Below are 15,794 nucleotides of genomic sequence, written 5' to 3' on the forward strand. Positions count from 1 at the left end.
TTTTAAGTTTTTCTACATTGGTATATTTCCTTTCAAACTTTACAGATAAAATCCAATTGATTTTGAAATTCTTGTGAATTTTTTCTTAGATCTGGACTCATTTTATAGAATACTTCAATACCATAGCATATGAAAAACAACAAGAGACTATTGCACAGCTGTTGGGTGATGAAATACGGCTGAACAAAAAGAAAGAAAAGAAATTGGTGAAGAAACAGTTAAAGAGAAAACATCACCCACAACAATCTCAACAGGCATATGAAAATCCTCTCTCTGAGGCCAATAATGGTGCTGTAACAGATAATACAAATAAAAGTTCTTCAGATTCTATTTTTAAAGATGTAGAACAAGAAGTGCATGACTCGAATTTAGGAAAGCTCAGAGTTGACAATACATCTGACCAGTCACTTTTGTCACCAACTGAATTGAGCAGAAAAACATGCAAAAAAATGTTACTGATGAACTCAGTGTCTAAAAACTCACATGACGCATTCCCATCTCCAGATGGAAATAGTTTGGACACTATTTGTGAAAAATCAGTTGAAAATATAAAAACTGTCTCTGAAGATTTGCCTTCTAAATCTTACAATGAAGTGGAACACAATACAAATGTAAATAGAGATTGCTATTCAATAGATGAAGATTTAGGTGCACAGTGGACGACAGTGGTTGCCAAGAAATCTACCTGTAAATATGAAAATCGAACCAAACATGGAATGAAAACAGAAGCAAAAATTCCTGAAAAAATTGATAATAATTCCAGAAAATCTTCAAGTTATCCAATTACAAAACATTATGTAAATGAAGGGGCAGTTAAAGTAGACAGTACTTTAGGGTCCAATTTTAGGACTCAGAATAATAAAACTGCTTTAAATGCTACTTCAGAAAATCGCAACATACCTGTAGAAAGTGATAAAATTACTCCAAGAAAAAATTTCCTTTGCCCTACTTATTCTACAAATGTACCCCAAGATTTAAATAAACAAAAATTTCAGGCAACACAAGTCCCTTCTTCAGAATCTCCTGAAAAGTACAAAGCAAAACCTGTGGTATGTATAACTTTTTGTGAATTATTTCCAAACATAGGATATGTTTTTAGTTATGACTATAGTTATGACTATTGTTCTCTACAAAATGTCTTTTATGTGGTGTCCATTTTATTTATCTATTTATAAAATAAATTTAAGGAGAGGAAAGTACTGTCCATAACCTTTGCAGGCCCGCCTAACCACAAAAGCATAATTAAAGAAAGAAACAAAGATGCCAGAGGACAAAGAGCTGTGCCTATGACTGTTTGACCGTCTGCATGACTGATTAGAAAAAAAGAAAACAACTTTGTGGATTCAGACTGGGGACTGTAACAAAAATGCTTGCAACAGCATGTACTGTGCTAAAGGCACTTAGGAATCAGGTGGTGTTAAACCAAGTGATGGATTTAGTCAACACCCATGAACAGATAAAGTCTCTGTCTTCTCAATTTCACTCACAAGACTTAAGGCTTGGGATGAACTGTGTAATTGCAAAGCAAATATTTTAACCAGGCAGCCATGATTATGAATACAAGAAAAGTCGTAAAAATATCTGCCATTTTTATCTGTGTTTTCATGTTATATTAAAAGGGAGAGCTAATGATATTCCACTTTTATCATGAACTAAGACAATGAGTAACAAATAGCCTAAACCTATTTATGTTATGCATAAACAAAATGCAAGAAAAGTCATGTCATGATTAATTAGTGTTTCTTAATAGTTTTATTACAAGCAGCTTCTAAACATTAATAAGGATGGCATTATATCAGAGAATAGATTTACTAAACTTCTAGCTAATTAACAAAGTAAAAGAATCAGAGATATCGATTGCCATTTATTAATCAGGTGCATGGCTCAGTGGTTAGAGCGTCAGGCTGACAATCTTGCGGTAGTGAGTTCAATTCCCAGACCAGGTTGTGTGTTGTGTTCTTGAGCAAGACACTTTATCTCACATTGTTCCAATTCACTCAGCTGTAGAAATGAGTTGTGACAGCACTGATGACAAGCTGTATTGTCCTTTGCCTTTCCATTGCATAACATTGGTGGCATGGAGAGGGGAGGCTGGTATGCATGGGCAACTGCTGATCTTCCATAAACAACCTTACCCCTTGGAGGGGACCTTTCTAGGTGCATCCCATGGTCATTCATGACTGAAGGAGGTCTTAGGTGCAGTTGAAGGTAGAAAATGATTTGCATTCTTGTATATTTTTGGTTTGAGATTTGGTCTGAAATCATATGTTGAAATAGATTGTGTTGCATCTAGGTGAAAGTAATTTTGTTATATTTTTTAATAAATGCTCACACTGACATTAGTCACTTTAAAAGTTATTTTAATTATATAGTGTAAAGTAAATGGTTTAGTCAGAGGTTATCAGCAGTACCCAATAACCTTCAAAAGATCTGAAAAATTGGTGAGATCAATATATGGTTTATATTCAGTTTGAATATCTGCAGGAAAAAATGGGTTAGGAGGGTGTTGCCGAGGAACTGTAAGAAAAAAAGAGTTAGGAAAATTGGTTTATGTGAAGTCTGGTTGATGAGAGACAATACAAGCGATCCAAGATGTAGGAAGAGACAGCTATGTTAAGTGGGCCTGTAACTACCTGATCCAGAGGAACAGAAGCTCTTGTGGTAGAGATGAAAGGCAGAGAGAAAAGACTATATGACTGTGGGTTAGAGGTTAAATGAATCTGAGTTCAACTTTGCTGTCATTTTTCTTTTTTTTGGGGGGGATTAGTGAAATATAGCTCCAACAAAGTACTGGGGTTGATTTAATCCACTATTTTCTCCATCCAAATATGTGCCTATGTTAGAAATTGCTGAAAAAACAACACAAGAAAAACATGCCTCTATCAAAAACCAATAATATAGATAAAATTTTCTCAAATTCTTAATATACAAAGTTCCACTGTACTAAAATAATTTTGCCTATATATGCCAAAGCTCAACCCAAGGGATTCATTCATCACTACTTTTCTGTATTTTAACTGAGGCAAGCTCTGTAGAATCTAAGATGAATCCTACTAATGTAGGATCTTAGTTGCTGCTGGTCTCATCTCTTATATTGCTAAAGCTCTTCTGGGGTAATGTCAGAAATCTTATAACTCCCATTTCCTACTTTCCAAAGTCATTATTGTTAATCACACATTGAAAAATTCTATGTATGATTATTAAACTTGAATCAGTTGACCCCTATAGGATAAATTCACTTTTCTGAGATAAATATTTTTCATTCATCCTTTACTTGTTTCATTCATTAGATTGCAGCCATCCTGGGGCACTGTCTGGAAGAATTTTTAGCTGAATGAATCAACTTCAGTACTTTATTTTTTAAAGTCTGGTACTTATTCTTTCAGTCTCTTTCTCCAAACTGCTAAGTTACAGGAATGTTAATGCACCAATACTAGTTGTCGAGCAGTAGTAGGGGACAAACACATACACACACATATATATGATGGGCTTTCAGTTTCTGTCTACCAAATCCATTCACATGGCTTTGGTTAGCCTGAGGCTATAGTGGAACACACCTGCCCAAGGTACCATACAGTGAGACTGAACCTGGAACCAAATGGTTGGGAAAGTGAAGTTGCAGTTAAATTTCATTGCTTGCATCATTACTCTTTGTTTTACAATGAAAATGTTTCCTGTTTTATTACAAAGGGGGATCTTTATGGCAACAATAAGCTTGTTTATATACACAAAAGGAATTATTAATATTCTTGCCTTTATAATGTATAATAAACTTAGAGTTAGATTCTATCTCACCTAACATTCTGTCAGTATAGTAGCTCCAAATGTAAATGTATAAGGGAATCTTGGTGTGGAAGATTAAGACTGAATTTTTAACATCTCTTTTATTTCCATATTTATTGGGATTTTTTAAAATTAAAATAAATATTTATTCTTTTATAGAGTGGAAGGAGAAATTCTATAAATTCTACGCCATCCCCTTATCCATACTTTTCTAAGAAAAACAAATCAAATTTGGCTACAAAACAGAATGTTAACTGTACATATAGTTCGGTTTTGGATTCTCAACATAAAACAGGAAAAATAAGCCTTGAAGAATTACTGATAGCTAAGATTGAATCTTATTGCAAAAGTGAGGATAATTTGGTCGACAACAACTATGCATCACTTGAAACAAAACCAGAAACCTCAGTGGAAAATACTCATATTACTAATCCAAGTAAAGAATCTAATGTAGGTTTGCCATTTTTCATGCCTTCCATACATTTTGAATCAGAGAAAGACTGGAAACCAGCTAGAATTAATAAGAAATCTTTACAGACTGATGTCCAAGAAGATAGACCAGAAGTAATGAAAGTTGTAACTCCTAGACAAGTTTTACCAAATAAAACATTAACAAAATCAGATGATCTAGATACACAAGTCTTTCTGGATAAAAAACATGCACAAGTAATTCATAATGCACCAGCTGTAGATAACCAGCCAGATGTAAATAGAACAGATGTAAATTTTAAACCAGATGTAAATACAACACCAGATGTAAATTTTGAACCAAATGTAAATATTACACCAGATGTTAAAACAACACTTGTAGATGTTACACCAGTTGCTATAACAACACTTGTAGATGTTACACCTGTTGCTAAAACAACACTTGTTGATGTTACACCAGTTGCTATAACAACACATGTAAATGTTACACTAGATGCAGATACTAAACCAGATGTCGGTATTACACCAAATGTAGATGTACCAGATGATGATGATACAGCTGTTATAGATACTATATCAGACTTAGATGTGACAGAAGATTTAGATGATACACCAGATTTAGGTGCTATGCCAGATTTAGATGTTACACAAGAGTTAGATAGTGCAGCAGAATTAGATGTTACACCAGATGTTGAATCTATTTCAAATTACACAACCACACAAAATATACAAAGTGTTCACATTTCAAGAAACCATGAATTTGTAAATTCAGCAACAAAATCTCAAGATATCTCAACAAATAAAGAAAATTATTTACAAATGGAAGATGACAACCTAGATAACAAAGAATATTTTAAAATTAGACAGAAAAAAGAGGATTTTACAAACAATTCTCTTTCAAAAGAGTTGAAACTTGTAGAGAGGGCACAGTCAGTAAATTCACATTTCTTCCAAGACCTTTTACTTCCAGTTCAACAAAAAGGTGATGAAAAGCATGAGCAAAAGAATGAAAAAGTATCTGAAAGTATTGAAAAAAGCATGGAAAGGGCTTTTTCTTTTAAAACTCCTAAACAATACACAGAAAGTAATAAAGAAAATTGCCTGAAGAAAACAGAGACCAAACGATATCATATGGCTAGATTCAGTAAAGATCCAGTTTGCCTTAACCTCTCATCTGTTAGAAGCAGCCCAGCCTTCCGAGATATACAATTAACATGGATGCGTCAGTATCTACAACAGCTTTGTCAAAACTCTATTACTAGGGACTTGGTCTATAATCACAATGCATTTTACTACATGACATATTTCAGTCAGAAGGAAAAAGACAGCCTCATGTCTGATTTCCCAGAAATATTCTCTTCAAATGTATCCACAGGATATCACATCAGTTACCATTTAACAAAGACATCCATGAAAGAGGACAATAAAGATAGCACTTTGAAGCAAAAATTAAACATTCCAATGTTTTTAAAGCAACCAACAATATTCAGTGACATTAAGAAGTCTTTTGTTCCATTTGAAAAGCACCAGAAGTCTGTACGTTGGCAAAAGCATCTGAATCATCTACTTCAGCTTTCCCCCAGAAACCTGTGTTATGTTGAAGATGTTATTTTACCACTCTATATCAGAAACTATAACATCAATGTAAGGTAACCAATGGACAATATTTTTATGATACTTAAGTAATTTACTTAGGAGTCTACTATCTGTATAACTACATATTTTTCTGTATAACTGCATATTTTTCTATACAACTCAACTTGCCTCAATCAACTCTACTTAAAATAGTTACCATTCCTGCTTCAAGATAATTAACATGTCATTTCAGCATAGATTACAAACATGTGCATTTATTCTTAGTGTCATTCTTGCCATGTTAATTTCTTAGCAAGACTACATACATAGGGATAGATAACTAGCAGAAATATAATTTTGATGTATAGTTCTTAGTACAAATTTTATCTTTATTTTATTTTGTCCAATTAAGAGGGGCAGGACCCATAACTTTTGCATAACATGCAGAAGAAGGCTGTTGGAATTTATAAATGACGTATCAATGTTGGCTAGTTGATTGATATATATATAAAAGATATATTATGAGAAATACTGAATTTATAGTCATTGAAATAGCACATTATCTATGTCTAAAACTAAAATATTATGTATCAGTCAGAAGTAATTTTAAGATAAAAGGCAAGTCATTAACTTTTTAAGTATTCACATGCAAACTATGAATATTATATGAAAGAATTTTGTTAAGTTTGTAAGTGTATATAAAGTTTTAAATATGAGGCATTTAATTAGATGACATTTTAAAATTAATTTAGTCTGTGAAGGTGTGGTATCTATGACTTTTGCAGACTTTAGCTAAACTAGTGAAGTCAGTGCAGTTGATGTTCTATTTGAACTTGAGATTTGAAAAGAAATGGTAGGAAAGGAGAGGATTGCAGTTCTGAGGAGGAAAGATTAGATGAAGTAATTAGTGCTGAGATTTTGTAGACTAGATACAGGAGTGGTGGGTGCATCATTGCTGTTTTGATTGTTAAGGTGAGTGGTCACCATAGATTAGCAGAGATTGGAGGGGTTAGCATTTGTGATGGTCTTCTTTATGTGCTATTCATGTGTAAGAAGATAATCTTACTTGATACATTTAGTTACCATATCTTAGGGTTGGCTTTTAATGCCTCCTAGTGTGCAGGGTTAGATATTTGAGTTTAATGCTACCCATGTCTGTATTCAAATTAAAAAGAAAAGATTCTGCTTTTCAAATAGGAAAAGAGAATTATTATTGTAAAAAAAAAAAATTGTGTTTAATGCTATTGAAAGTACCTAGTTCGGATGATTCATTTGAAAGTCTGAATTTTCAGATTTTTCTGCTCATGCTAGCTTGTTAAAATGGAGGTCATCATTGTCATCATCACCATTTAGCATCCATTGTCCATGCTAGTATGGGTTGGATGGTTTGACCAGAGCTGGCAAGCTGGGGGGTGCACCAGACTCCAATCTGATTTGGCTTGGTTTCTATGACTGGTTGCCCTTCCTAATGCCAACCATTTTACAGAACGTGCTAGATGTTTTTACGTGACACTGCACAGATGCTTATATATATATATATATATATATATATATATATTGGGTTGTCCGGAAAGTTTGTGCTGGTTTTTAAAGGAAAGAAAAAGATCAATAAATATTTGCCATTACATTTTTAATCAACTAAATATGAACCATTTTGTTGTATAATGCGCCTCCATCTTTCCTTTAACTTGAAAATACCCTCTTCCCAGAATCGAGTTGGTTTCATGGCAAAGAATTCATCAATGTATCTTTTTACGTCATCTAAGGAATTGAAATTTTTACCATTAAGACTATTCTGCAGAGACCTGAATAAGTGGAAATCGAAGGAGCAATATCTGGTGAATATGGGGGGTGGGATAACACATCCCAGCTGAGCTGCAGCAATTTTTGTCTGGTTCCCAAAGAAACATGCGGTCTTGCATTATCATGTTGGAAAACAACACCCTTCCTGTTGGCCAATTCTGGACGTTTCCCTTGAATTGCTGCTTTTAACTCATCCAGTTGTGTGCAGTATTTCTCAGAATTAATAGTCTGGTTACTTGGGAGAAGCTCATAGTACAGAATTCCTTTCCAATCCCACCAGACACAAAGCAAGACTTTTTTAGAGTGAAGACCTGCTTTTGAAGTGGTTAAGGGTGGCTCATGTCGCTTACTCCAGGATCGCTTTCTCTGAACATTTCGGTATATAATCCATTTCTCATCACCTGTCACAATTTGCTTTAAATTGTTTTCATTCCGTTTAGAAAGCAAATCACAGATAGAAATGCGATCCAAAAGGTTCTTCTCACTCAACTCATGTGGTACCCAAGCATCATAGCGATTTGTGTACCCAGGCTTTACCAGGCACTCACGAATGACGGATTTTGATAGGTTGAGGCTTTCTGCCAATTCTCGGGTTGTGCAATGTGGGTTATTCTCAATTAATGACTTGATTTGGTCATCTTCTGTAGTGGATGGTCTGCCTGATCACTCTTTATCAATAAGGCTACAATCTCCAGCTCGGAACCTTGCAAACCACTTCCATACAATTCTTTCGGATAAAGAAACATCACCGTAAAGTGCGCATATTTCTTTGGCTGCTTGTGAGGCATTTTTCCCTTTACGGAAAAAGGAAAGCATCAAGTGCCGATAATGAACTTTCTTATCTTCCATTTTAAAGGGTTACAGAATTAACACATATTATAGGAACAAAAACCTTCTTCCACGAAAAGATAGCTTAAACTGTGCTCTAAATGGAGGTGAAGTCAAATCCTATTTTATGAACTCAACCATGTTCTAAAGTAAGTCGAAAGTTAAGCTACTATAAATCAGCACAAACTTTCCGGACAACCCAATACATACACAGATATATTATTAAATCTATTTTTATTGTCAGTTTTTATTCTTAATTCTTGTTTTGTTATATTTTTGTTTTTAGAGCTTTTGTTGTAATTAGTTGTTTGTTTACTGAGCAAATGATTTGCTAGTGTTATATATTCTTTCTTTTTGTTTTTGTCCAGTTTTCTCATCTGGTTCAAGTTGAATAGCATACATTTATATAGAATAATTTAATTAATTACTTTTTCATTTTTGTATTACTTCAGGGGAAATCATTTTGTTGTTGTGGGACTTCTCTCTGATGGAACTGAGCTAGCTGTCAAGCTTTATCGAGCAAATGAATGCCCTGTGGTGTGTGGTGCCCTCAGGAAACTTTCACAAGTAAGCCTGGATTCCAGGTTTGTGGTGAATTATAAAGTAAGATTTTATTTCTCATTAGCTATTTTCCCTTCATTTTTCAGTTTATTTCACTGATCACAGCAGCTCATATTGTTACATAATTTGCAGAAAAACATGATCAGAAGCCTTCTTTTTTTGAACTTCAATCCTAGAATTCTGTAGCTTATTGGCAAGTCTAGGATGACAATAATATGAAGTTAGTATGGTTTAAATTACATTAACAATCCACAGTCAATCTGCAGTTAGGTTAAACCTTACTTCTGTTGAAATACACTGTCTTTGTTTCAATTAATTTTTAAAAAAATGACGAATTTAGTAAAATAATTTTGTCATTATTAAGCTAGTGTTAAGAACATAAATTAACATACCATTTTGATGGAAGATTTTAATTTAGGTCATTTTGAACCAGGATATTTGTATCATAGAATAAGGGACAATATCAGGTGGGTTGGTGTCAAAAGTGTTAATCAGCATCATCATTTAACATTGTCTTTCCCTGCTGGCATAGGTTAGATGGTTTGACTGGAACTGGTAAGCTGGAGGGCTGCACTAGGTTCCAGTCTGATTTAGCATGTAGACACCCTTCCTAACGCCAACCACTCTGAGAGTGTAATAGGTGCTTTTTATGTGCCATTTACATGACACTGGCAACAGCTGTTAGTACTAATGTTTCTAACATAGGAACGTGGTGAGCAGGCAGAAATGTTAGCGGTATTTCATCCGTCTTTACGTTCCAAGTTCAAATTACACCGAGGTTTACTTTGCTTTTATCCTTTTGGGGTCAATAAATTAAGTACCAGTTGCATACTGGGGTTCAATCTAATCAATTGGTCCCCTCCCCCAAAATTGGGTCTTGTGCATAGAGTAGAAAAGAATGTTTCTAACATAGGCACAAGGACTGAAATTTTAGGGAGGAGTTTGCTCAGTACCCTTGACCTCAGTACTTAACTGGTACCTTATTTTATTGATCCTGTAAGGATGCTAGTTAACTTCAGAGGAGTTTTAACTCCCAAGTGCAGAGAAGTTGCAAGAAATAGTGCAAAGCACTGAATCTGATACTTTTACAACTCTGCCAATTGCAACCTGATTCCCAAAAACTCCATCACTCAAAGAAACAGGAAAGAACAAAAACAAAGGTATGAAACATTTTTAAAAAACATCATAGCAATTATTTGGTATCATAAATTCTTGTTTCTCTGCTGTCAGCTGATTTGAAGAAACATTTTAGGAGGACATTATTGAATGATATAGATAATAGGATGGTGGTTTATAGAATTGATAGTGCGGTAGACAAAGTACTTGTGGTGTTTGGTCATGTTGCTTTATTTCTGAGTTCAGACCCCCATTTTAGTCTATTTTGCCTTTCAACCTTCTGATGTTAATAAAATCAGAAACAGCTTGCAACTACTGTGACTGATATAACTGACTAAAACCTTGAAAGCAGTGACTCAGCATGGTTATAGCAAAAAGTAAAAGATTATATGACAATGCTTTCTACTTTGACATGTTTATAATTCATTGATGTTTATTCTGTCTAATTTCAGTCTGTGATGGTTGGCCAGAAATTCTTCCTGGCAACTATGAACCTGTGTGAATGCAATTTGAAAGAATACATTGATTGGAAAAAATACTCCAATAGGTTTGATCTCAACACAGCCTCTTACCTCTTCTGGCACATGGTTAGCAGTCTGAAATATTTGCATGACAATAATATTGTACATGGACGACTTGAGGTAATCACTATTGCAGAATTTTGGTCAGGTTTCCCCCTCCTCTCCTCCTTCCTCCTCATCATCATTGTTATCACCGTTATCAACAGCAGCATATCTAGCATCATCATTGTCATCATCATCACAATCATCTTCAAAGAAGATGTTTAAAGTTCAAACAAGCTGATTTAGTATTCTGTGCACTGCTGTTCCTGGTGTTAAACTTTGTTGAGGTATGTTCAGTATAAAGTTTGTGATAATCTGTAATGTATCTGATTTATTTATGGAAAATCTAGAATCCTTCTTTAGTCAATCAACATTCTCACTGACACCATCCCCATCTTCTATTGATAATAATACTTTCAAATATATGATGTATGACTGTAATCATCCTTTCAATATTTCTAACAATACCTTAATAATCAGTTAGTGTGATAGTTAACCACTTCATCTTTGTTATGAGATATATTCATCAAACGGAGACCAATCATATTGGCTTTCAAAAGTGAAGAAACAACATTTATAGTATTATCACCAGCTGATAATAACAGGCTTCAGTAGACTATACTATGCTGATGATGTCTCATATACCAAAGAATGTCTATAGTTGTCTCTTGTTTGCAAAGACAGATCATACCTTTATTCCTAAACATTAAAATTAACTTTGAGAAATTAATTTTTTTTTGTGTTATTATCTCCTCTTCTCTTTGGGAGTTGCTAACAATTACTTCAGGGTTCTTTCTCTACCAGGGAAATTTCAATAAAGAATTTCTTCTTGCATACAGTGTTCAGTAGATGACTTCTTATTTATAGTGCCTGGTCTCTTTCGAGAGCATTAGCAGAATAGGAGAAATAACTAAAATTGAGATTTGACTTAAACCCAAAGGTTTGATTTTTGTGTCAAGAACCTACCACCTAAATAAATTACAAGTGACACTTTACCATCATTATTCTGAAACTACTATTATCACCAACATTCTGGTTCAGGTTGGAGAAAGTAAAACCAGTCAGGTAGGTACCCGTCACATAATTGAAAGGTTGGTGGTTCATGTCCTATCACTAATGCTACTTTGTATCCATGCTAGAGATATTTAATTTTCAAATTATCCTAAATTATCTAACTGTAAAAGGATATGACAAAACTCACAGCTGTAGGCAACAATATGATAAACATTGACAAGTAATTTATTAACTTCCAATACTGAGTTGGAAGTATGGTCTTTGATAAATGGATTTGGTCAATGTACTCTATGTGTTATAATACCATCACAAACAGACTTAAAGACTTGGGATGGGGTCTGGTAGAAATTAAGGCAAACTAACTTGTAACGGTATAAAGTGAAACTTGTAGGTAATATTTGAGTTGGAAGGATGTGTCAAAGGGGTTTAGTTCTGGGAAAATGGTTTTGAATATATTTTCAGGTTTGGAAAACGTATCAATAAAGTGTGAGGTGGGAGACAATAGATGACACAAGGAAGAGAAGTGTTTTTTTGTTTTTATTTTTTTTTTACAGTTGATTTAAGTGAAAACTAATGGATAAGAATGCATGAAAATTGAATAGTTAAAATAAGTACCTTGCTTGAGACACTAGAACCCTCTATTTATTAGGCTGTTCTGAAAATAATGGCCGATTTCAGAAGCATAATTTTATTCTAGAAAAATTAACAATAGCAATGTTTTGATTAGTCAAAGTATGAGCCGTAAACATCTATGCATCTCTGCCATTGATCAATGAGATTATTTATGTCTCGTTGATAAAAACTTACTGGCTTTGATGCTAAGAAATCTTTGAAAGCTGATTCTACTTCTGGTTTGGACCTGAAAGTTTTATCACTTTAAAACGTGTTTAAATGCTTAAAAAATGGTAGTCAATGGGTGAATGATCAGAAGAATATGGTGGATGTGGTAAAGTCTCGTATCCTAAGTCCATGAGTTTCTGCGGTGTCATTCTTGCAACATGTGGTTTTGCATTATCGTGGAGCAGAATTAGGCCACACCGATTCACCAATGCAGGTCTCATTTTTTGCAAGTGAGAATGCATTTCAGCGAGTTGATTGCAGTAAACCTCTGCTGTAATGCTCTGATTGGCTTCCAGAAAGCTGTAGTGGACAACACCGATTGCAGACCACCAGACAGTCTCCATAATCTTTTGCTAGGAAATGTTTGGGAGACTCATCACGATCAAGCCATTGACCTGATCATTTACGGTTATCATAAAGGATCTACTTTTTGTCACAAGTAACAATTCGGTCAAGAAACAGATAATTGGTATTTCACAGAAAGAGCATCGAGCACACTTCAAAATGCTGAACTTTTGATTTTCCTTGAGCTCATGTGGTACCCATTTATCGTGCTTTTTCACCATACCAATCATCTGCAGATTGCGTGAGATTGTTGCAATACCGACACCAAATGCCTGAGACATTTCTCTGACACTTTGATGTGGGTTTTGTTCAACAATTGCTTTCAGTTGTTCTTTGTCAAGACTGCAGGACCGTCCTCTACCTTCTTCATCTTCAAGGCTCTAATCAACACTATGGAATTTCTGAAACCACCTTTGTACTGTGTTATAACTTGTGGACCCATCTCCCCATGCTCTGTTGATATTGGCAGCAGTTTGGGAGGCATTGTGCCCAAGCTTGAACTCATGCAAGAAAAGTAAGTGAAGGTTCTTTTTTGTCATGTTCATAATTAAGGACGCCTGTGCTTCAAGAATGTTTTCTGTCTGAAATAAGTAGAAAATTATTAAAAAGCATACATCAATTATTAAGTATGTTGAAATTCACCTAAAATATAATTAAAATACTATGATAAAATTGCATTTCAAAACACAACACTTCAAGTGGCCATTATTTTTGGAACAACCTAATAACAGGCATTATAGTTCTAGTGGCATAAGAAAACAGAAATAGCTTGAACTAGGTATTAAAGCTGCCAACCTTTTAGTTTGATATCAGGAATAGTATCCAACTCCAAAACACTGCATGTCTTACAACATGCAAGGATAGTGTACTTACTTTAAAAAATTCAGGATACACAAACCTATCACTACTGTTTTTCCCTCTTTAAAATGTTTTCTTTTCGAATAATAATGAGTTAAAACTGAACATTTTCATAATATTTCAGCCCAAAAATATTCTCATAACTGTATATGGGAAACTTCTTCTGAGCAATTATGGCTTTCATTCTTCATGGATTCATGGACCTGACTGTCAGAACTGTAATTACTTCATGTCTGGTATGTTTCATTAGAACTTTTTTTTGTGAAAGCACTTAGTAAATGTTAGTCATAGAACCAGTTAACAATATCTAAATATCTGAAATGAGCTATGGCATAAATTAATGAGTTAAAATTTCTGTAGTATTTTGTATTAATATTTTATACTATTCTGTTTGTTTATTCTTCCATCACCTTATATTCAGAAACATTATTTGTGTACAGACTACCTCTTTGACAAATGACAGTAATCTCACGCTGGACAGCATCTAGGTGGCTTCCATGGTGTGCATGGAGGCTTTGGAGTTGGTTCCTGCAATGAGGAAGGAACTAGGCCACCGGAGTTCTGTGATGCAAATGACCTAATGATCTGCAACACTGACTTCCAGAAACCAGCCTAGAATATAGACACCTATCAATTTGGTGGGAGTACAAGCTACATTCTCACTACAAAGTGGGAAAGTTGGTTACTTATAAATGCAAAGACCTTCCTTGGTGAAGAGTGCACTCCTCAGTATAAGTTAGTTGTTAGTGACTTAAGACTTCAGGCTAGAAGGATTCTAAGAAGCAGACTAGGGTGACATGGTGGTGGAGGTAGTAGACATGGCTATTAGAGTGAAGAAACAGGCCTGGAAGGACTGAAAGAGTGGTAGTAGCAGTGAACTATACCAGATAGCTAGAAGGAAAAAGAGAAGACAGGTTTATTGAGCTGGGGAAGAAGCAGAAAGGAAGAAATTTGTCAATATTCTGCAGCATGAGGACCAGAAGCTTGCAGTGTTTAGGATTGCAAGACAGTGTGTCAGAAAATCACGATATTGTAGGAGTGAAGTGTGTTTGCATGGATGATTGTACACTTGCAGTTAGTGATTCTGCAAAGAAAGAGACTTTGAAGTGCTGCTATGGAAGGTTGCTAAATATGGAGAATGCACGAGAGGAAAGTCTACCTAATGTGGACCCAACAGAGGGACCAGCTATCCAAATTGACAGTAGCTTGGTAGATAAAGTAACTAAAGACCTGAAGACAGGGAAAGACCCTAGCCCACCAGGAATTGCCACTGAAATGCTTAAAATATCTGGCAGAGCAGGATATGGTCTAGTCATCCATATAGTAAATCAGGTCCATGAGGGAGTCATACCCAATGACTGGTGTAGTGGTATTATTATCAACAGCTACAAAGATAAAGGTGATGCCTGAGACAGAAATGATTGCATAGGCATCTAATTGTTGGAGTAGGTGATGAAAGTTACACGGGCTCATAACTCAACTAATTTGGAAGAAAGTTAACCTAGATGCGATGTAGTTTGGTTTTGTGCCAAAAGACGCACTACTGATGCTAAAGCATTTAGCAAAAAATTAAATCTCTGGACTTGGATTTTGTAGACATAGAGAAAGCCACTGATGGTCTCCTGCTTCCTAATGTGGTGATCAATGCAGAAGCTAGAGATAGATGAGTGGTTGGTGAAAGCTATCCAAACCATGTGCAAGGATGCTGTCAGTAAGGTGAATGTCAGCAATGAGTATAACAGCAAATTTAATGCACAGGTAGGAGTTCATCAAGGAACAGTTCTCAGCCCCCTCTTGTTTATCATAGTCCATAACTGGAATCTAAGACTGGTTGCCCTTGGGAGCTCCTCTGTGCTGATGACCTTGTTCTTATAGCTGAATCCCTACACAAATTAGAAAAGAAATTTCATATGTGGAAGCAACATTTGGAATCAAAGGGTCTTAGAGTAAATTTAAAGTTCCAGTATGTGGGAAAGTCCCAGTATGTAGGAAAGTAATCAATTACTAATCCCTTCAGTGAGATGGCCCAGCTCAATATGTAGAAAAGGTGTAGGTAGAAACTCCATATGGTGTACCCAA

At 35.0% G+C, this 15,794-nt stretch overlaps 1 protein-coding gene across 6 annotated transcripts in view; it reads left to right on the forward strand.

Annotated features, from left to right (window-relative positions):
• LOC106873009 (uncharacterized) overlaps positions 1-15,794 on the forward strand; it is an 88,137-nt gene that overhangs the window by 37,383 nt on the left and 34,960 nt on the right. For all 6 annotated transcript variants that reach the window (XR_016241727.1, XM_052966949.2, XM_089351684.1 and 3 more), the window contains 5 exons: positions 90-1,049; positions 3,943-5,861; positions 8,871-9,021; positions 10,548-10,736; positions 13,840-13,951. Coding sequence is in view for 5 of the 6 variants with exons in the window: in XM_052966949.2 (XP_052822909.1) it covers positions 90-1,049; positions 3,943-5,861; positions 8,871-9,021; positions 10,548-10,736; positions 13,840-13,951 (3,331 nt within the window). In the remaining variant the exon portion in view is untranslated. The remainder of the gene's footprint in view (positions 1-89; positions 1,050-3,942; positions 5,862-8,870; positions 9,022-10,547; positions 10,737-13,839; positions 13,952-15,794) is intronic.

Source organism: Octopus bimaculoides, chromosome 1 (genome assembly GCF_046866305.1).
Source record: "Octopus bimaculoides isolate indiv1 chromosome 1, ASM4686630v1, whole genome shotgun sequence".
NCBI lineage: Eukaryota > Metazoa > Mollusca > Cephalopoda > Octopoda > Octopodidae > Octopus > Octopus bimaculoides.